The sequence below is a fragment of the Perissodus microlepis genome, chromosome 23 (genome assembly GCF_051167445.1).
Source record: "Perissodus microlepis isolate ML-2025 ecotype Zambia chromosome 23, ASM5116744v1, whole genome shotgun sequence".
NCBI classification, from domain to species: domain Eukaryota; kingdom Metazoa; phylum Chordata; class Actinopteri; order Cichliformes; family Cichlidae; genus Perissodus; species Perissodus microlepis.
This window is the reverse complement of record NC_140482.1, coordinates 23781274-23803708: the sequence shown is the minus strand read 5'-3', so window position 1 is coordinate 23803708 and position 22435 is coordinate 23781274. Positions and strand designations below refer to the sequence as shown.

The 22435-nt window shown below is 41.8% G+C and overlaps 1 protein-coding gene across 6 annotated transcripts in view; it reads right to left on the bottom strand.

Annotated features, from left to right (window-relative positions):
* Positions 1 to 22435, bottom strand: part of agap1 (ArfGAP with GTPase domain, ankyrin repeat and PH domain 1) — a 178730-nt gene that overhangs the window by 23281 nt on the left and 133014 nt on the right. For 4 of the 6 annotated variants that reach the window (XM_084920941.1, XM_084920940.1, XM_084920937.1 and 1 more), the window contains 5 exons: positions 21639 to 21803; positions 18926 to 19087; positions 3204 to 3358; positions 2548 to 2638; positions 679 to 901 (listed from right to left, as the gene is read on the bottom strand). In XM_084920941.1, coding sequence (XP_084777067.1) covers positions 679 to 901; positions 2548 to 2638; positions 3204 to 3358; positions 18926 to 19087; positions 21639 to 21803 — 796 coding nt within the window. Of the gene's footprint in view, positions 1 to 678; positions 902 to 2547; positions 2639 to 3203; positions 3359 to 10433; positions 10512 to 18925; positions 19088 to 21638; positions 21804 to 22435 lie in introns of all 6 variants that reach the window. The other 2 variants (XM_084920942.1, XM_084920938.1) reach the window with 2 other exon arrangements.

The following is a 22435-nucleotide window of genomic DNA, read 5'->3' as shown; positions in this document are numbered from 1 at the left end:
GGCTGCTGGCTTCCCAGGGCTGCAGCATCCGATAATTACACAGCATGCACGCACACACACACAAACAAACATGCAGGTACATGCTGATCAACACCAACGTCACGCTGAAGTTCACCGATTTGTTACTATCCCCTGTAGTCTACAAGACAGTGCACACACAGAGGTGGGCTTTTTATTGTGTGACATTTCTGTCAATATCAACACACTCAGTGTGAACCCTGCTGAGCCACACACTGAAACACTGCTCCCTGCCTGCAGCTGGCAGCACTGCACTGATATCCAACTTTCAATATACAAAAAACGAGATCTAAGATCTAACACAACAGTGACTCACTTTATAGGAAGTAAAGTTTTTGCTGAATGTCTTCTCTCTTGGAGACAGTTTTAGAAATGGCGTTTCACAAGGCTCATGTCTGGGTCCTCGTCTATTCACTATTTATTTAAAAACAGTAGCACTTCCAACCAATAAGCAACGTCAGGACTGCTGCCCTGACCTGAGAGATGAGAGATTATGAGAAATTATTCCCTGTAGCTTCGATGTAATCCTGTCACTTCCTGCTGCACCAGAAACAACCACACCCATCTTTAGAATCTCGTCATTTCTTCAGACTACACTTCCAATTCTAACCTCCCAGTGGAGCCAAACTCTTTTCCTTAGATGTTTTCTACATTTCCTACCTGCTGGCGTCCGGTCCAGGTTTAAGGCGTCCCTGAGCGTTGGCCTCCCACACGCTGTTGGCCAGCTCGTTGCCAATGGCTGACATCACCTTGATGAGCTCCAGCGGCCACTCATCCAGGTCTAGAGAGCGAACCCTGGACAGGTGAGTGCCCAGGTTCCTGTGGATTCCCGAGCACTCAATGCAGATCAGGGCCCCAAGATTCAGACTTGCCCAGTCCGGGTCTGAAGGAGACAAGTTCATTCTATTAAAGACAATATACCCTTTTTGGGGAAAAAAAAGAACTTCGGTTTAATTGTTTGATATGTTATAACAAACAAAAAGATTATTAAAAGGGTTCCTAAAAAGTAAGAATTCTGGATAAACAACCTTTATTTTAAAGGTCAATGAGGAAGTTTATCTATTTAAACTGTGTTTGCAGAGGAAGATCAAGACATGAAATTTAAACAGTTGGTAAAAGCCAGCACCGGACAATCATTGCTCTTTATTTGTACGTAGAAGGTGGCTAACAAGGCTAGAAGAATTTTAGACCTTGGTCATCATTACAGACCTTCTTGGTCTCTAATCAATAACTGAAATCCGAAAAAAATCTAATTCGGGAACAAATGGACAAAACTGGAAATGACCTCCATCATTTTATATCTTAAGTTCTTTATTTTGGTTTTGGTTTAAATGTGACGTGATAAAGAAAGAATGTAGGCATTACTGTATTCTTCCTTCCTATTGTCTCAAAAATAGGCAAAAAGAGCATTTGTAAGAATTATGATCTGAGAAAAGCTCACAATGTTGGCCTGCTTGCTGGGAGAGATCGCATCTCTAAGGCTACGTTCACACTGCAGGCGAAAGCGCATCAAATCCGACTTTTCTGACCCTATGCGACCCATATCCGATCATGTTTAGGTTGAACAGCACAAATCTGATATTTTCAAATCCGATCTGGGTCACTTTCGTATGTGGTACTGAATCCGATACATATCTGATGTTTTAGAAAGCGACTGCTGTTTGAATGGTCATGTCGCATTAAATCCGTCTTTTATGTCACTGACACAAGACAGACGCCAATTATCAGCGCCGGAGAAGACATCATGAACGCTTCCTGGTCATCCCGTGTAGATGTTAGTGAAACTGTTGGGAAGACAACGTTGGAGAAACGTGAACATTTTATTTGTACTGTATAAGTACATAGTACATAGATAGTTGCAGATTCTGACAGAAATCTGCAACTATCCTTTGAAGCACCGCTCCTCTCTAAAACAGCAATAAGGATCATTATTAGGCCATATGTAAATAACAAAATAACTTTATAACTTAAAGCAAAATTGGGAAACGTAAAGTCCGAAACAAGTCTTTATATTAACGGCCATCAGTCAAACAATACTGTTTGGTTTGGGTCTAAACAGAGCGCGTTGTGTGTGTGACGTCTTCTTTTGCGCATGCAGGCCGCTTTGAGGGTTCACACTAGAGCGCGTTTGCTGTCACATTTTATTTGTAGTGTGAACAAGCAGACAAAAAAAATCGGAATTGAGCATTAAGACCTGCAGTGTGAACGTAGCCTAAGTTGGACAGTGAGAGGCTGAAAATCCTGCACAACAACCTAAAGGATGGAGGGAGTTTCAGGAATTGGACTTAAATTATGCAACTCCTTGAAATAACTGGACCCATTCTTCGATGGTGTCACATTTACACATAATTAATCCTTTCAGTCTAGTTTAACTCAGACCATTAAGAAGATACTCAGAAGGCATTCTTGCGTGAACCCTAAGAATCATCTTTCTTGACCAGTCTGATGGTTTATTTTTAGGAAGTAAACTGAAGGGTAATGGTTCTGTTAGTGAAGGTTTTGTTGACACTGTGGGTGGTTTGTACTCACTCGGTGTGTCGCAGTCGGCACAGCGACCGTTTCCTCGAATGCTTCGGATCGACTGTAGAGCCATCGCCTCTGTCTGGCTTGTCAGACGAGACTGAAACAAAGAAGAAAAAAAACAGTTCTGGCTCACTTCTTTTCTTGAATATATGTTTACTTTACAGTTTGAGGGAGAAAAAAAATAGGATTTAAACACTGATCAACCTCTTGTGTTCTTGACAGCGCTGTCTCTCAATTAGGCTAAAAATGTTTAAAACATTGAGCATATGTGAGTCGCTGCTGTTTTGGGTTATGAGCATCAATGTCGGAGAGTGAAGGAACAACACGATACACAAATGGAATTGGTGAAGGGAGGGGGGGCCCGCGTCTTTTTTTTTTCTTCTTTCTTTTTGGGTGGGAGGGCAATAAAAAGGCTGAGAGCCTGAGGCGTAAACACATCAGGCCTCGAATGAGACGCAGCCGCCTGCTGCAGGTGGAAAATGGCAATGCTGAGGCTCAATGTGAGCTACAGTAATTGCTATTTTCTAATTATGTGAGTGAACGCGCGTGTGTGTGTTTGTGGGCATTAAAGGGCGATTTCGCATGTTTGTTGGTCCTGATGTGGACAAATGTGAAAATGATGCGATGAAGAGACTGAAAGGCTCCAGGAGAACTCGGCTCACCTTGTTCTTGCTGCTCTCGCAGGACTGCAGACTCGCCAGGATCTGGCTCTCAATGACTTGAACCCAGGCATCTCGCTCCTCGTAGGAAGTGGCTTCAAAGTGCCACGTCTGCCCCGTCAGCGACACGATGGTGAACTCAAAGTTCTCCTCTTGTTCTGTCAGAGAGAGAGAGAGGGAGAGATGAAAACACATCCTGACCTTACTCTGACCATTTTGATTGAAAAGCTTCGTCATCAAACAGTCGCCAAGCAGAATTTAAAAATAAGAAGAAAGTGTGGATGCTCAGCTGACGGCTGTAACGACCAACTCTCTCTTACATTGTTTGACAGGACACCTGTTCTACTGAGCTACATGACCCTGCCCCCTGTAGCCAGGATATCACCCAAATTAAGGGTCCCTGGACCATCCTGCCCTCTTCTCTGCAGACATGTCAGCCGGAGAGGCCAGTCATTACAATCAGGGCCAGCTAGAGGGGGTGGGGGGTGGCATATGGATCTGTTACACAGAACCCCCTCAGAGGTTAATGGGACAATCAGGAGCCAATTACATCAAGTATGTGCGAGCCTGTTGTGTGTGTGTTTGGATTCAGGGTCGAGGACACTTTTTAAAGCAGCACCAGCGAGGTTTGACAACATGTCTGCAGAGTCACACATTAATGGGACAGTTCACTCAAAATCACATTTTAGTAAATACAAATAAAGTCTCCACACTGAGACAGTTCTAATGGGATTTACTGCAATAAAATGTATAAAAACCTCAAAAAATGTCACAAAATTAGAAAAGAAATTACAGCTAAACTACATAAAATACCAGAAATGAGCGGTAACCAACAGACCTCTCCAGCTGATCTTTAAAACAGTAACTGAGCTAACAGACTGAGCCACATCAATATGAATCGACTGTTAGAATAAACAGGATATTCAGACTAGACTTGAAAACTTTCACCAATTTTCACTTCCTGTTAAATAAACATGAATTAATTCTTGAGTTCAAAGACTAAAAGATCCACTTTTTAGCTCTTCAAAGCTTTTTTCAAACTTCAGATGACTCATGAGGTGAGCTTCCAGCTGCATGCTGGAGTCTTCCTCAGATCTCCATCTTTATGTTTCCAGCTGCAGTTTTTAGCAAACATGAGCAAACAGAAAATCCTAAATGTTATGATGAGGTGAGTAGAAACCGTTAGAAAAGTCAGTAATGGGAGCTCGGCGTTAAAATTTGATTGGATTTCTGAGTAAACCTCGTGGAGCTGGAAAACCTCTGTGTTTCTGAACGACTGCTTCCATGCCTCGCCACAGATGTTCACATTTGTTCGTTGACATGTCGGCCACATTTGGAAACCGTTAGGGCACACAGACGGGATGGGGGCTGAGTATCATCACCACAGCAGATCAGACTACAAGCAGCTTCTGTTTACAATTAACCCCGATCAGCAGGGAAGAGGAGGCGACACCGGGTAATCACTTAATCAAAGGATGGCCTCCAGCGTGCCTGATAATTCCCAGGATTCCGCCGTCTCTGCTGGTGTGACCCGGAAATGCTTTCCTCCATCCAAACCTGCGCGGGGTCGGGCTCAGACAAAATCTCAGCAGTGAGCTCGGTAATCACTCACAACACGGGCGAGGGTTTCTGGAAGCAGCCGTTCATGACGAGCGGCGGCAGCAGAAGAAGAAGATGATGATGATGAGGGGTTTAATCAGTCGGAGAGCGGTCACGGCCGGCCCGCCAGGGAACGACCATTTGCTCCTCCTCAACTCCAGTCATTTGGCTAATTGGGATCGTCTCAGAGCAGCAGAGCCGAAGCTCCCCTCCGGCTCTGCTCTGGATAATCAATGGCCTTGTCCGAGGAGAGGAAGGACGGAAGGTAAGGATGGAAGGAAGCGCCCCGAGGCGAACGGTGGGCTGAGAAAGCCCCGCACTGCCAGATGAAGAGATTGAAAACACCTTTGCTCTCCAAAGTTTCTCTACTAGAGATAACCGAGGATCGTTTTCATCTGTGAGCTGCTGCAGGCGGCTGACGGCCCGAGTCTGATGAGCTCACGTTAATTAAAACTACTGTTTACAAGGGCCGGCTAACGGATCAAGGTTAAACCGATCTGTGCAGTAAACCAGCCGCTGAGCGCAGAGATTCAGAGATTCAGAGAAACAATGATGAGACTGAACTTTTCTCATGAAAGCAGTGAAACGAGAGGGACAAACTGTGAAGCAAAATATTTAATAAAAGGTTTTCTCACAGTGGAAAAAAGCTGAGAATGTCAAATCTGGACATTTTTACCAAAGTGGAGCTTCAAGCTGCTTTTTTCCAGGTGATGTTTTTGGGCAAGGATCCAGAAATAAGTTTTTAGAGGAAGCGACCGAATTAATCAACATTAACATTAATGAAGCCTAATTAAAACCTGCAGGTCCAAACTGAAAATGAGTCGAGAATAATAAAATGTTCAAAAAGCAGCTAAAGGAAAGAAAAATTCACCCCACAAATGTCTGAAAACTGTTTGAAAAATATAAACAAAATCTGAAGAAAAAATTCCAGTTACTTTATATTAATAAACATTAATAAACAAAATCTGTAAAATTATATACAAAGAGGAAGAAAACACTGGTCAAACTAATATTTCTAAAAAATATAAAAAAATAAATAAATTTAAAAATACAAAAAATTGGAAAAATAAAAAAATTGAAAGAATTTAAAAACAAAATGACAGAAAAAGGTGTCAAAATAAAATTACTTTTTTTTACTTTTCTTTAAAAGATACATTAATATAAATACATTTTATGGAAAAAAATTATTTTGGTGTCTAAGAAGAATTGTCCCAAAAAGCAGGAAAAAAATAGAAAAAGGGCCCCAGATTATCACGAGAAATATTGAAGATAAAGCACCTAAAATAATTTCACTTAAAGTAAATTAAACCTCCAAAAAAAGTAGAAAAACATCCAGAGTTTCACACAGTGCTCGATCCTGATTCATAGCCTGGAGCTTATTGACCTTTGATTATTAACTTAATTGCATAAAAAGCATGAGTTTTATTTTAGGAGCATCTGTTGCTGCCCTTGGTCAGACTTCATGATTTACGGGGACACTGCGTGACTTCAGAGCGGGTGCTACCATCATCAAACTATCTTCAGACCAGAGGAAGTCGAAGCTCTGCGTATGAACATGTGTCTGATGAAGGGCAAACTGTACATAATGCAGGGAGGGAGTGTGCTCGGAGCTCCTGGGTGAACACCGGGTGCCTCTTCGTTCTAAATGACGGCTCACCCATCAAGCACCGCCTCAGCCCTGCAGGGTCAAGAGCCAGAATCCCATCATAATTAAATTCCCATGATTCTCTGTTTTCAGGGGGAAGGGGAGGGGTGGAGGCTGCTTGACAATTATGGAAACCAACAATCCAGAAAGGCTCTGCCTCTCTGCAGCGTAAATTAAACGGTGTTTCTGGATTTAAATGCTGCACGCTGACCCAGCGCACTAAGCCCGCTAATGAATAAAATCAGGGGGGAAAAGAACCACTCCCACCACCCACTTTTACTATGAAACCCCTGCCTGGACCTCAGCAGCAACACTAATCTTAAAGCATGGTAGAAAAATGACTGTGTGGAGCTTTTTAGCCTCTTTTAGCTCATAGTTTAAGTTCTCTGAGCGGCCAACAGCTAAAAGAAACAGGATGTCAGAGCTCAGGAGGAGGTGGAGACCAAAAAATATTCACTGGATTATATTATGATAGAAACTAGAAATGGAAACTATATTCAATAGGTCAAATATGAAACGTGGAGCTTTTAGCTGCTTTATATCCAGGGTGAGGAGCTAGAAGTAAAATGTAAGTGCAAGGACTAAAATTAATTACCTTTAACATTAATGAAGCTTAATTAATGCTGAGAATGTGCAGCTTCAATTTGCAAACGGGCCGAGGGGCAGAGGATAATAAAAGTGTTCAATGTTCACATTGTCTTCTAAAAAAGGAGAAAATATAACAAGTTTTAAAAATATAAGAAAATATCAATAAAATAATAACATTATTTTATATTAGTTTGGAATAAACTCCCCGAGAAATATTTTAGAAAATTATGAAAAAAGCAATAGGAATAAAATGACAACATAAATTGGAAAAAGATGATAAAAATCTCTGAACTACAACTAAAATTGCTGTAAAATACAAAGAAATTGCTGTTAGTGTTAGTAAATGTTAATGAATATGTACTATTACTTAAGTGTCATAAAAATAAAAATGTTCTCAAAAAAAGGTAAAAATAACAAAATGTCCAAAAAATTAACACAAAAAGATGCAAGCAATACAGTGGTCCCTCGCTATAATGCGGCTCACCTTTCACGGCCTCGCTGTTTTGTTGATTTCTTTTGGTGCAATTTTGCACGCTTTTTTTTTTTTAAACAGCGCATTGTGTTCTGCGTCCTGATTGGCTGTAGACCAACGTCAATCAATCTTGTGCCGTGCCTCCTGTACAGTACAGAATGCGTTCAGCTTGTCATATTTACATCAATCTTCGATCGCTAGCAGTGTGACTCTGAAGTGCTGTTCTGTATGTTTGTAAGTTTTCTCCCCAACAAACATAACAATGTCGACGAAACGCCGTCACCTGCAGGTGCCTTTGGTTTCATTCTATAATACTGGACTTATTTTTCTACAAGTTTTAAACTTTGAGAGTGTTTAAACAACAGAGAAAAGTGTCAAAATGTTCATGCCCGTCTGAGAAAAGTGTATAAAGCATGTAGTGAGGGGTTTTACAGCCTTATACATCTATAATAATTATAAAAAATAAAGTTGGCTACTTCGCAGATTTCACTTATCACGGGTTATTTTTAGAACGTAACTCCCCCGATAAACGAGGGACCACTGTATGACTAGAAAGTGTAAAAAAAAAAAAAAAGACAAGTAAAGTTGATAAATCTTCACAAAAAATAATGCTAAGTGTCTAAAAACAAATCAAGAACAAAATATGTCCAAAGCTGTCACAGAACATGCAGCATGTAGCAGATAAAAGGCCAGATATTTTCCTCAGGAAGTGGAGGAGACCAAATACGGAGCTAAAAGTAAGAGAATGCCAGATTCACATACGTGATGATCGTGTTGATGAGTAACTGCTGCATGTGGAAACAATTTTTAAGAATTTACTTTCCTCAACTTTATTTCAGACTTTTTACAGTAGTAGTTCATTTCACTAAAAATAACTAAAGCTCTTTCATCGCACGTTCATGGGTAATACTGCTGTACGTGATTAAAATAAACCTCCAAGCACATTGGATTGGGTAATTTCTCATTTTTCTAAGTAATTTAAGGACCATTTAGCTGTCAAAGTTACTTTAAACCCCAAACTTTGAAGGCGAAAACAATCAAGCTTATTTTTTGAAGAACTTTCTAGAAAATCGTGTCTTTGTCTTGACAGTTTAATTTGCTCATTCAGATTGGAAATGAAACAAAATGTGACTTTAAGCTATAAAAAGAGATTTTAAATCCTCTGAGGAAATCTTCAAAAAACTCCCCCTGATTTCTTTTCTTGCCCTGTTCGGCCTGTGTTTTTCTTTCTCCATTCGCTGCTGCGTGTGTCTAAATGTATGCACGAGAGCACAAACACACACAAACGCGGACGCCGACCACGCTGCGCTGTGCGGGTAATTACTGCCACCGCTCTCGGCTACTGTGGGTGACATTCGCGCAGAGAGAGGTGGTGCCGAGGCAATTTGTGAACTCTGACACTGGCAACCTTTAACGGCAGAAAAGAACAAACCAAATATACAGCATTTACAAGACGCAGGGAGGAATGGCGGCAGGAAGAGGGGGAGGAGGTGGGGATTGGCAGAGGGTGGGTGGGTGGGGGTGGGGGGCAGGACATGCATACAAGCCTATCATCCATCCGGGGTGTGAGGTGTCGAGGCTCAGCGGGAGGTGTATGTGTGTTTGAGAGTGGAGGACGGGAGGTGCAATGAGAGGGGAGGCGTGAGGGAGACAAAAGGGGGCCTCGGGAAACACAAATTAAAAGCCTTAAATGTCACCGCACACAGTATTGCTTTGCGACACAGGTCATTACTCCCCATATTATTCGCAGCCTTTTACAACATTAATAACCTGGAAAATATTGCAGCCGATTGTTCAGAAGTCGCTCAGAGAAAGAAATATGTGGCTCTGTGTTTTTATTTTTTTTGCTCTTGAGCAGAAGACGGAGAGGAACCGAACCACAGCAGATACTTCATGAAGGAGGAAATCACACCAGAAGATGCTCGGGAACACTATCGCACAAAACGCACATCACATTGTGGTGTATCATCACCTGTACAGCCCATGCTTCCAGGGTGGGGGTGTTTGGTTGGCTGTGTCCTCACAGGTGAGGCAGGTGGGGCAAAGAAATACAGGGGAAGGGAAAGACAGATGCTTTCTCCACTGGACCAAACACAGATGGACACACCGAGAAAGAACTGACTGGATGATTTGCAGCAAAAAGACTCTAAGAACTCTTTAGAGGTGAAACACATCCAAACTGCAGGTTGAAAATATCTCTGTGTGGTTTATAAAGTTAGAGAAATATATTTTTTCCCCCATGGACAATACTGCATTACTCTCAGATTGATTAAGACAGCAAGAGGTGGTGAAAAAGATTTAAAATGGCAATTCCAGCATGTTGTACATGGATATAAAGTGGACGGGAAGGTTAACTATGAGTCCAAGTCGGGCAAACATCCCATACTGACTGCAAAAATACCTTAAAACTGGCTATGTGAGTCATAAATCCATAAAACTTACAGCAACATATTTAGTTTCTTTTAAAACTATATCAGTTTTTTTTTTCAGAAGTAACCAATCCATGTTCAGTTTACAGCTCAGCTAGCAGCTCACTTTCAAGTTATGGTCCATGATGAGTGTTAAACTCTGTACTGACCTTAATTTTGGTAAAAAAAAGGTGTATAATTTAATATTACTATATATTATACTAGTATAATACTAATACTATAAATATCACTAATAACTAATTTTCCCTCTTTGATCAAAGTTGATGATTAATTAAAGAATTAGCCTTCATGTTAGTGTCTCAGTGCTTCTTGCTTAAACATGTAAGTGACTCAAACCCAGTTTCATCATCTTTTTCTGCAAATCACCAACTCATTCATTCCTGGAATCAAAAGCACAAATCTCCAGCACAGGGGACTCCAACCCTGCAGTGGTGGGAAGGTCAGGGTGGAGGTCAGTTGGGGGTCTGTCCGTCCCACCACAGCAGTTTTGTTTTTTTTACCTTCTGAGTTCTGCAGACTGTTGGTGTAAATGCTGCGAAGACTAGAGACGCGATTTAGTTTCCAAGCTTTACGTTTGGCTGCATCCCCCGACGGCAGGAAGAGAGAGAAAAGACGGCAGCGAGGAAGGAAACAGGAATAATGTGGGTATGAAGGAAGATCAAATGGGGACCCAAAGGAAGATTGAAGAAGGAATGAAGGAATAACAAAAGCAGGTCAAGCGGGTATGATAGAGGAATGAAGAAGAGATAACAGGCGATCCGAACAGGAACAAAGGAGACAAGAGAAGAGGAATGAATGAGGAATGAAACATGCAGGACCAAAGGAGAGGTGAGGCCAGATTTTAGGAATGAGACAACAAATATAAGACATAGACAGTAAAGGGGAAGAGGGAGAGAAAGAGAGAGACAGGTGTCAAAACCAGCAGTGCAGAGGATGCTATGGAGGGGGTGTGGCTCGGTGCTGAAGTGGGAGGAGCCAATAAGCACAATGAAGGGATGGAAGTCCGTGAAAGATCAACAAAGTACATCTTTAATCCACTACAAATAAAAAAAATAGAACTTGGAAAAAATCAAAAGATGTCAATCAAAAAGTTTCTGCTCACATTTATCTGATTAAAAAAATAACTAAACTAAAAATATTCATGACACTTTAAACCCACTGAAAGTCAAACAACAAGAGCCTCAAAAAAACTGCTGTTGAGCTACAACTCAACACTTCCTGGAGATTTTCACATTAAAAGATAACCAAGAAAGTAAGAAAACTTATTTGCGGGCAATTTAGAGCGAAATATCAGTGTGTGATGTGTAAGGTTTGAACTTTTATTTCCTTTTTAGAATTGTGAGCTGCTGGTTGGATAGAATAAAACAAAAGTCAACTTAAACTTTGAAATTGCATTAGACAGTTTTCAGTATAATCTCTTATTTCACAGATATGATTAATTATTTTAATTAATCACCTTTAGCAGAATATAAAGGCAACATTCTTCAAAAAATATGGTACGAAACTGTGATAATGTGATTTTTTTTAAGCATTAAATCAAACCTAAGTGCCAACAAATGATGGGACGATAAAAACGCTGAACTTTAACATGATTCTGTAGCTCCTTTGTAGCTCTGATTCTTCCACAGGTTTGAGCTCTGTGACCTTTGACCCCTGCAAACTCTGTAATATTCACTCCCCCCTGGGGCTACTGCGAGCATTTGCCACCAAAGCAACATTTGCAGAGGATGAAATACAGCCGCGGCTGACACTTTAAATGTTAGTCCGCTTTGTTTTCCTCGATCTGCCACAGGAGGCGAGGCGAGTGACGGAGGGAATGAATCAGGGTCGTGTTAAAAAGGTCACAGGTTGGAGCCCCGAGAGCGCGAGCAGAGAGGCTGAAGCAGACCAGAGTCATGGATCTGAGATACAAAACAAAAGCTAAAAAATGAGTCAAGAGGCAGAAGCAGCTTCATGATATAAGACACCACAAAGTGATGGGACTCAGTTAAAACTGTCACTACACTCACATCCATGTGCCACGACTCACGTTAACAGGTAGAACCTACATGAATATCCAGCCTGTTACTCCAGTATGAGCTTTTTTTCAAAGCAGGGGGACGTGAAGTGTTTTTCCTCTCAGTCTAACTCAGATATTATTGGCCTCTAAGTCGACTCATGGTTTAAACCATGTTGTGTAGCCTGCTGGATCATCTCCTCAGGGATCAGGGATCTAAGGAGGAACCAGCAGCAAGAGTTTCTCTGGAGCTCGCTGATCTCACAAATCGTACATTAGTGGAAGTTTGTGAAAACTTGTTGCTTTTGTTTTCTTCATTTTCTCACTTTCTGATGTTACAATGTACACGGTATGAAGGTATGTTATGAATATAGTATATGTACAGGCTATAGCTGTAGTGAGTGTACAGGCTATGTCGATGTTTAATTTGATCTTTGAACTCTTTGAAGTTTATTTGAACAGTTTGGTACTCTTCATGTTGTATACTGGAGAAAAGGTTAAAACATCAGCAGATCTATCCAGCACTGACGATAGTCTTTGTATTTTGTGCGTCTCATTTAAAAAATCTTGTAAATGTTTCTCACCAACCTGTCTGAAAAAGCTTAAACATAAGTAAGTAAAGTAAAATTTATTTATATAGCGCTTTTCACAGATAAAAAAAAATTCACAAAGTGCTTTAGAACACAAGAACATGTTTGTGTAAACTATATAAACTTGTGTCAGAGGGAGAGAGACTAAAACAAAGTGACTGACAGGTAACTGCAGGACCACCTGGTCTTTCCTCCACAGAGGCCCTCTTTGTTTCCCTTCTGTTTGACCCCCTCTGACCCTAATTGACCTGTGACGGAGGGCGGAGCCCACCTTCCTGATTAAGCTGCGACTTTAAAGGAATTCAAGGCCTTGATGAAGCAGTCAGAGAGCGGCGTGCTGCAGGTGCACCGACCACGTGACAACAATGAGGTGAAGCTCTTCAGCTGAGACACCGTCACACACGAATGTGATCTGAGAGGCGCGCACACACCTTAAACATCAGCTGTGAGCAGCTTTCCGTGTGAGGAATCAAAGCCACCGTTTCTCAACTTAAACTTCAGGAATGTGCCCATAGATTCAGCTTCAAACTTTTGAAGCTGAACGAAAGAGACTCAGGTCAACTTTCAAAGCTCAAATGGCAGCCCGGTGTCGAGGCTGTGATCAGCAGCGGTTTACCTGAGACAGGTGTTTACGGGCTGCAGATCCACTCATGCTCTCATTGTGAGGATGGCCAACTGCCATGACCAGTTGGGGGTGAGGAGAAGAAGATTGGTCAAAGACATGGTGTGGAAGAGAGCCAGAGATTAATAATAACTAATAATTAAATGCTGAGAGGTGTATAAACACATATTGAGTGAAAAAGGTGACTGAAGAAGAAATACTTCACACATCATAGGAATCCCCCAGAAGCCTAGACCTATTATAGCATAATTAAGGGGGGATTCAGGGTCACCTGATCCAACCCTAACCATATGCTTTAGCAAAAAGGAAAGTTTTAAGCCTAATCTTGAAAGTAGAGATAGTGTGCGTCTCCTGAATCCAAACTGGAAGCTGGTTCCACAGAAGAGGGGCCTGAAAACTGAAGGCTCTGCCTCCCATTCTACTTTTAAATACTCTAGGAACAACAAGTAGGCCTGCAATGTGAGAGCGAAGTGCTCTATTGGGGTCACACAGTACTATGATGTCATTAAGATAAGATGGGCCCTGATTATTCAAGACCTTGTGTGTGAGGAGCTTTATGTATGTAAGACATTCTTGCATTTTAACAAATTGCTGTGTGTTATCTGACTTCATGGCTAGAAGTTGGGTGTCATCTGCATAGCAATGAAAATGTGTGCTATGCCTAAGGGAAGCATGTATAATGTAGAGGACTAATTCAAAGACCACCACAAGTAAAAATGAAGAGCTACATTTGAGTTAAAATTTTCAGAATAAAAGTTAAAACCAAAATAAGTCAAAACATGCATATAAACTTGACATACCAAGGATAGAACTAACAAAGCTAAGAATGTTTAAAGCTGAAGGCTAAAAGAAGTCATTTGCAATTAACCCCGATGAAACACATTAAATTGAACTAATCAAACTAGAACTAAACCAAAAAAAATACACATATAAAAAAAATAAAAATAAACAAAAAAAATAAATCAATAGATGAACAAGAACTCTACCAAAGACAATAAGCCAACAAGTCTGAATCAAAAAAGCATTGTGAACAACAAAACAAACCAAAGTACTGCTAATGAGCAAGAACGGCACAAAAGAAGTCGTAGTTTGATCCAAAAATCCAAAATATCGGAGTAGAAACACTGACGTGAACTTGGTAAGTTCTTGTCAGTACACCTATAAAACCAACAAAACCAAGACCAAGTTAAAACAGAAAACTGAAACAACTATCATAAATCCCAACCCAATAAACTATGAATGCATTAATTAAACTAGATCAAATGCTACACACTAAAAAAATGCCCTTAAAAATCAAGATAAGTGAAAATCAAAACCCATTCATGGGTTTATCCCATCCTATCCCATGGGTTTAGCGAGTCCAAATGTAAGCGTGACAGAAGTCAGAATCAATGGATGAACCAGAACTACACCAAAGATGACACGCAAGAATACCTTTAAAAAACATCTTCATGAATCTGACAAGTCCCAGTCAATACACCAATAAAACCAAGACCTGGTCAAAACAGAAAACTGAAATGCATCAGAATGGTAGTAAAACATCCTCATGAGCCATGAAGTCCAAATCCAGGTGAAAACGGTGGAGCTGCAGGTCAGTGAGTCATTAAAAAGTCACGCACATTAGTCTGGCCAGAGGTCACAAAAAGCCCCATCTGAAACAAAAGATAGTGGTGGGTAGAAGTATCACCATCACCACCAGGAACTTCCACTGGTGCAGCAAGCTAAGGGTGAGAATCTCTGAGTGTGTGTGTTGGTGTGGTCCTACCTGGGGGAGCTCGGCCGCAGAGGGCGGTTCCCCCTCATGAATTACGCCAGGCCTCGCTCTGACATGAAGATACTTCACCCGCCCGCCCGGCGTGACAGGCGGTGAGCCGGCGGCCGGCCGAGCACGCTCAGTGCTTAATGGCTAAATTGGGAAGACTGTTACTAATCGCTTATTGAATAATGAAAGTGACACAGCTGATAAAAGATTTCAATACACTGGATTATTTATAATATTTCACTTAAGCCTCTCTGGCTGACTAATGTGGGGGCGAGATGAGGGAGTCGGGAAGCGTCTGATAACGAGTGGCGGTCAGAGGAAGTGATAATAAAACGCTCGCAAAGGGGAAAAAAAGGAGGAGGAGGAGTAAAGCATAAGGAAAACAGAGTGAAGGAGGAATGAAACAGATGAGACAAAACAACGAGGAATAAGATTAGAGGAGAAGATGGAAATGAGGACAAGAACAAGGAGGGGAGACTGAAAACGAAAAAGGAAGCATTGAGGGTGGATGTGAGGAAATAAAGGAAAATAAAGGGATGGAAATGAGCAGAGATGAAGGCAGATGCAGCGTCAATCTGTCACTCAGACAGCCACTTGTCCTGTCAGCTGCTTGATACCTCACTGATGGAGGGACGAACATTACACATCTGCTGCTGCGCCACATCTGTTCAACGAGCTACTGTGTGTGTGCGCGTGTGTGATAAAAGATCTCGATAATTATCACAAAAACATCAATAATGGTGATAAACTGAGGAGGAATTTAGGATGGAATCAGCCAATCAGGATACAGCAGCAGGCGGAGGTCATAGATGTGTGGTGCAGAAACAGAACAGAAAGAAACACACACAGGTTGATGTTTAGCAGATTTTTCTAATGTATATATTTAAGTTTATTTTGTGGTTTTTATTTATGAATTAATCCATATTTTATTCTTTTTTTTCCTTTACGCCAGCCACTTTATTAATACTAAGAATTTTCTTCTGCTGTGTTTAGTGTGAAACACTTGATATGACGCTGCTAAACAAATTAATATTGGATCCAGTCTCTCAGCAGAAACGATCAGCTTTCCCCCGCAACGTTTCCTAAACTGAATACAACCCATTAAACCACACTGTAAAAGGCTTATTTTAGAGCTTTCTTGCATTCAGTTTCCTTGATCAATAAAGAAGACGTATTATTGTTCTTCTTGTCATGAACATAATACTACAGTATATAATATTTATATTAAGAATGGCCCAAGTTTCAGATACTGACGTATACAAAGAAAGTCTGTGAGAAAAAGAAAGTGGGCTCGTTTCAGAGTAGAATCAAACTCCAAGGCTTAAAAATAAAGTACAAAAACCTGCAGTTCCTCTAATGTCCACTTGAGGCCGCCTCCAAAAGTGAATCAGTCTCACATTATAAGATGTCCACATGTTCACAGCAGAAATAAGCATGTTTACAGCCTGCTACAAAAATTGTTTGGGGTTCTATGGCTACATTCCTCCTTCATAATAACTGGATGGTGAATTTTTAAAATAATTTACCGGTTTTAATTGTATTAAGGGTTAAATTTTGAAATGGGCAATGCCACTTTGACTGACAGGTGTATAGCAACACATGCGGCTACAACTGCTGAACGGTCCCTGAACGGGACTCAAGCTAATTCACTTGTTCTACTGACTATTATAAACAAAACAAAACAAAAAAAACCCCAAAAAACCACAATAAATCAAAAATCTTTAAACATAATAACAAATTTCAACATCGAATCTAACCCAAGTCCAAACATTAACTTCATACAAATCAATCTAGCTGAAGGAATTGCTCCTCTAACTGTCCAACAATGATCGCCAAATGGCGGATGTCTCCATGCACTTAAATGACGCCAACCTGTCACATAAGCATATACAGGGAGTGCAGAATTATTAGGCAAATGAGTATTTTGTCCACATCATCCTCTTCATGCATGTTGTCTTACTCCAAGCTGTATAGGCTCAAAAGCCTACTACCAATTAAGCATATTAGGTGATGTGCATCTCTGTAATGAGAAGGGGTGTGGTCTAATGACATCAACACCCTATATCAGGTGTGCATAATTATTAGGCAACTTCCTTTCCTTTGGCAAAATGGGTCAAAAGAAGGACTTGACAGACTCAGAAAAGTCAAAAATAGTGAGATATCTTGCAGAGGGATGCAGCAGTCTCAAAATTGCAAAGCTTCTGAAGCGTGATCATCGAACAATCAAGTGTTTCATTTAAAATAGTCAACAGGGTCGCAAGAAGCGTGTGGAAAAACCAAGGCGCAAAATAACTGCCCATGAACTGAGAAAAGTCAAGCGTGCAGTTGCCAAGATGCCACTTGCCACCAGTTTGGCCATATTTCAGAGCTGCAACATCACTGGAGTGCCCAAAAGCACAAGGTGTGCAATACTCAGAGACATGGCCAAGGTAAGAAAGGCTGAAAGACGACCACCACTGAACAAGACACACAAGCTGAAACGTCAAGACTGGGCCAAGAAATATCTCAAGACTGATTTTTCTAAGGTTTTATGGACTGATGAAATGAGAGTGAGTCTTGATGGGCCAGATGGATGGGCCCGTGGCTGGATTGGTAAAGGGCAGAGAGCTCCAGTCCGACTCAGACGCCAGCAAGGTGGAGGTGGAGTACTGGTTTGGGCTGGTATCATCAAAGATGAGCTTGTGGGGCCTTTTCGGGTTGAGGATGGAGTCAAGCTCAACTCCCAGTCCTACTGCCAGTTTCTGGAAGACACCTTCTTCAAGCAGTGGTACAGGAAGAAGTCTGCATCCTTCAAGAAAAACATGATTTTCATGCAGGACAATGCTCCATCACACGCGTCCAAGTACTCCACAGCGTGGCTGGCAAGAAAGGGTATAAAAGAAGAAACACTAATGACATGGCCTCCTTGTTCACCTGATCTGAACCCCATTGAGAACCTGTGGTCCATCATCAAATGTGAGATTTACAAGGAGGGAAAACAGTACACCTCTCTGAACAGTGTCTGGGAGGCTGTGGTTGCTGCTGCACGCAATGTTGATGGTGAACAGATCAAAACACTGACAGAATCCATGGATGGCAGGCTTTTGAGTGTCCTTGCAAAGAAAGGTGGCTATATTGGTCGCTGATTTGTTTTTGTTTTGTTTTTGAATGTCAGAAATGTATATTTGTGAATGTGGAGATGTTATATTGGTTTCACTGGTAAAAATAAATAATTGAAATGGGTATATATTTGTTTTTTGTTAAGTTGCCTAATAATTATGCACAGTAATAGTCACCTGCACACACAGATATCCCCCTAAAATAGCTAAAACTGAAAACGAACTAAAAACTACTTCCAAAAACATTCAGCTTTGATATTAATGAGTTTTTTGGGTTCATTGAGAACATGGTTGTTGTTCAATAATAAAATTATTCCTCAAAAATACAACTTGCCTAATAATTCTGCACTCCCTGTACAGGGTTACCAAAATTAGCCGTTAGTTAGTAACCAGGTCTCTAATTGGCTTTTTGTAACTGTCTTTAAGATTTGTTCTGATTAACTTTAGCTTCATCAGGTTATCTGCAGCTGAATTATTACCAAAGACAATGCTTTTCATGTTTAATGTCTGCAGTATTAATATGAAAGCAGGTTTTTCAGCTGTTGTTGGATTCACTAATATGGAGTTACTGCTGTGCATGTACACACTCATTGATCCACAGACTTTACAGGAAGACCGAACAGGGTGAAGAGATGAAGGGCTGAGAGAATGACAGGATGGAGAGATCCTTTCCTCATTGAGGAGGTCGAAAATCTCAGACAATCACATGACTGCGTTTCCCAGCCTAGGTCCCAAATAACATCTACTAATGTCACTATGAACAAAGTTTCAGGGTTTTCTTTTAGCATCAACACACAAACTTTACAAAGATAGTGGGATTTAAGATTTGAAAACTAGAAAATAAAGGTCAGGTCAGTTTTAAAGATTTTTTTAAAGAACTAGGCGGGGAAAGTGCGAGGCGAGGGGGAGGGGAGATGGCGTTACCTTCCGCAGTACCAGAGAGGCCGTCGGCTTTGAAGTTACTGGTGCTCTTCTTCCGCCGGTGCTTCTTGCGGTTGGCGTGCGGCGATGGCGGCGGCTCCATCTTTGGACTGGTGGTGCTGGAGATGCTGGGACTGGAGCAGACGGAGTCTCCCAGGCCTGTGTCTGCAAATTTAACCAAATAAAATCACAAATAGAACACTGTTGCCATACTGCTCACAAGTGATCAATGGGCTTCTCTCACTATAATACTGCAAGATCTTTACCCATCAGTAAAATAACTGTTGCTGTAGACTGATGCCAAATATAACTAAACAGAACTACTTGGGGGTTTTGCTTTCTAAAGACCAAAGAGCTTTTTGGTGGGTGGAGGATAGGTCGAGGCACCCATCTTTTTCTGCAGTGTCTTAAATTGGGTTTGGTACTGGTTTGGAAGAACTTAGAAGTTTTCTGATTTAGTTTTTGAGTACCCTAAAAAAGCGTTTGAGGTTGCTATTTTTAATAACTTCTGGGGTTAGTTGTGAGCCTAATTTTGGACTCTGGACCTGGTTTTGTAGTTGACTTACAGGTTATGGAGGAATTGCTTCATCAGTGGGATTAAACTGCAGTCTTTTGTCTCTTCCTGTAATTTCACACTGCTGATATTGCGATCAGGATTGTGTGAGGTCCAGGCCGTCAGATACAGGACTCCCTGCTCTTCATTCTGACTCTGGCTTCAGCTCTTGATCCTGCTGCACAGTCACCTTTGATACTTCCCTAATGACCTTAATATGCATGGTGGCAAAACTCTTTGGCACAGAACAGAAGCTGAGTAAATCTGAGCGCAAAACCTCACACCTCGACTGTTCTATTTTATAAGCAGAACAGTAAATGTATAAATACGTATATATAATATCCAGAATCACCACTGACGGGGTCCAAATGGATTAAAGTAAACTATACTGAATCCTGTTCCGGTCGACATGCAGGCTCAGACCTGTGGGCGAGCGAGGCTATCAGCACAGTGAGTGGAGTCTCTCTCTCTCTCTCTCTGCCCTCCACTCTTCACGCCGGCTGCTGACAGCTGTGACTAGCGGCGGAATAAAATAACATTCAGCTTCCATCAATATCACGGCGCGGCGGCCACACTGACACGGCGCGGTGTGTATCTGTGTGTGCAGATGGAAACACGTGTGCACACCACACACACACACAAACGTATCTTGTCGAGCGCTTGCTGGCCGCCGCATCCCCGAACGGCAGACAGCCCCAAGGACGGCCATAACTTATTTTACAATCGTTTAGTCTCAGCTCAAGTGGAAAATGTGACAACTTATCTCTGCTGACAAGATGCCATCCCCGAGCGCGCAATTAACCGCCGTGGATTAACGGCCCTCCCATCTGCAAGCCGCGCTCCATCCACGTCAAACCCCACCACCGCTGCCCCCACCCCCACAACCACCTCATCCCGCTGCACTCTCTCTCTCAGTCCAACTCTGATTGTTTTTCTGTGGTGTATTTTCTCTCATCAACAGTTTAAACACCAGCTGCTCGGACCACACAAACCACCACAGAAGAAGAAGCAGCTGGTCCAAAGACTACAAACTTTTCTTTGTTTTATGCTCCAGAAGGTGGCGGCAAAGCACCTGTGTGCCTAATAAAACTCAAAGAAGAAGCAGAAACTGAATTTTTTTCATGAGTTTAATCTTAATTTTAGTATTTATTTATTGCAGAATTTTATTTATTTTCTTTTAAGTTCTTTGCACTGTTTAACACAAATGTTTTAAGCAGTTTTGCTAGTTATTATTACAGTTGATCAATGGAGGGCAGACCCCACCTAATAAAATATAAACAAAGGAGTATTTCGGAAATGATTGAATCTGCAGTATTTCCTCCTATTTATTTAACATGCTCAGTTTATTTACTTCTGTTTTTAATTTCCTTTCTGTATTTTTAAGATGTTATATTACTACTTATTTTTTCATTAGCTTATTTAATATGTAATATCTTTGTTTTTCTCATTTTTTTCTTCTCTACAATTATTTCCTACTATTTGGCCTCGACACTGCTTGAGAACTGAGTGATGAGTTAACACATGTAAGTCTTGACTACTCGTTTGTCCCAATTATTTTTTTAGATTTCAGATATTGCTGTAAGATCTGTAACATTTCTCAGATCTCTGACAGAAGGATTCATGACTTCATCACCATTTTTAAGGTTAATTAATATCTTACTCTTGCATAAAGTACCTTTTAAGGATCCACAGGGACCTTAAAGGAGTGCCCTTACACCTATAGAAACTGTGTGTTTGTGTTGCCCCTGGGAGCCCATTGAGAGCGTTTCACAGCTTTAAACGTTATTTGAGGAAGGCTGGAGGCCCCAGAGAAGGAGCTGCCACTCAAGCTTAACATCAGGCTCATACACAGCCTGACAGCTGTCAGTCTCAGCTTCCTGCTCTGTGTGTGTGTGTGTTTGGTTAATACTGGCACTTTAAGTCCTACACACCTATATACACACACAGACACACACACCAACATACACACACAGACAGTCCATTAGCTTGACAAACAGTTAAGGCAGTATTAGAGGTCTGGCAGCTGGATCAATGGGAGACAAATGATAGTCCCCCTCGCGTAGCTCCACGCTGGGGCCTTCAGTCCCATCTGTGTAGCTTCTCGTGTGACCTGCGCTTTAACTCAGGATCACATGACTCTGCGTGAGCGTGCCGGTCACTGACCTGTGCTGACTCCAGAGTTGGCGATGACGGTGGCCTCGGTCCACTGATCGGCGCTGGAGACAGAGTACGAGCGCTGGTGCATCCCCTCCGTGCCGCGGCTGTTGAAGGACACCAAGCTGACGCCGCTCGCCATCTGCGACACCGACGAGCTGCTAGTCACCGAGCCTGAAACACAAAGTGGAGACGTCAATGCGGCATATAAGGAAGACTCAGATACCTGCAGTGTTCACTTATCACTCATAACTTCTGTGAGAAAAGCTGCGTTAGCTTCTCTTTAAGAAACCTCCTCCCTAACAGCTCTCTTTCCTCTGATTTCACAATGACAGGAAGCCTGCCGATAGCACCATACACTGAATATACAAAGATGGACATAGCTGTCCTTTTGTTTGTGGACTCCATCACTAGAGGAAGTGGAGTTTTTGGATTGAATTTGTCACGCTCCCCTCTACAGGCTGGGAGCAGTAACTACGGGCTCCATGTACCGTTAGCTCGGCATTCTGATCATTTTAACCAGCTGACTGAAGAAAACTGACACTTGAGCATGTTTCTCATGACCAGAGAATCACATTTAAAGCCCGTGCTGCTATTTAAGCTTCAAACGTCCCGAGCGTGGCACAGATCATCTGCAGACCTGCTCTTCCTTCCTTGGCGTGCACGCACACTCTCATTTACTTCACACAGAAACACGAGGGAGCCATAAAAGGAAGCCTCTCACGAGCCGGCTGCTTAAATCAAACCCTCGAGTCGGTGAGAGGCTGTGTGGTCCAGCAGCAGGGTGAGTCACCCCCACCCTCCTC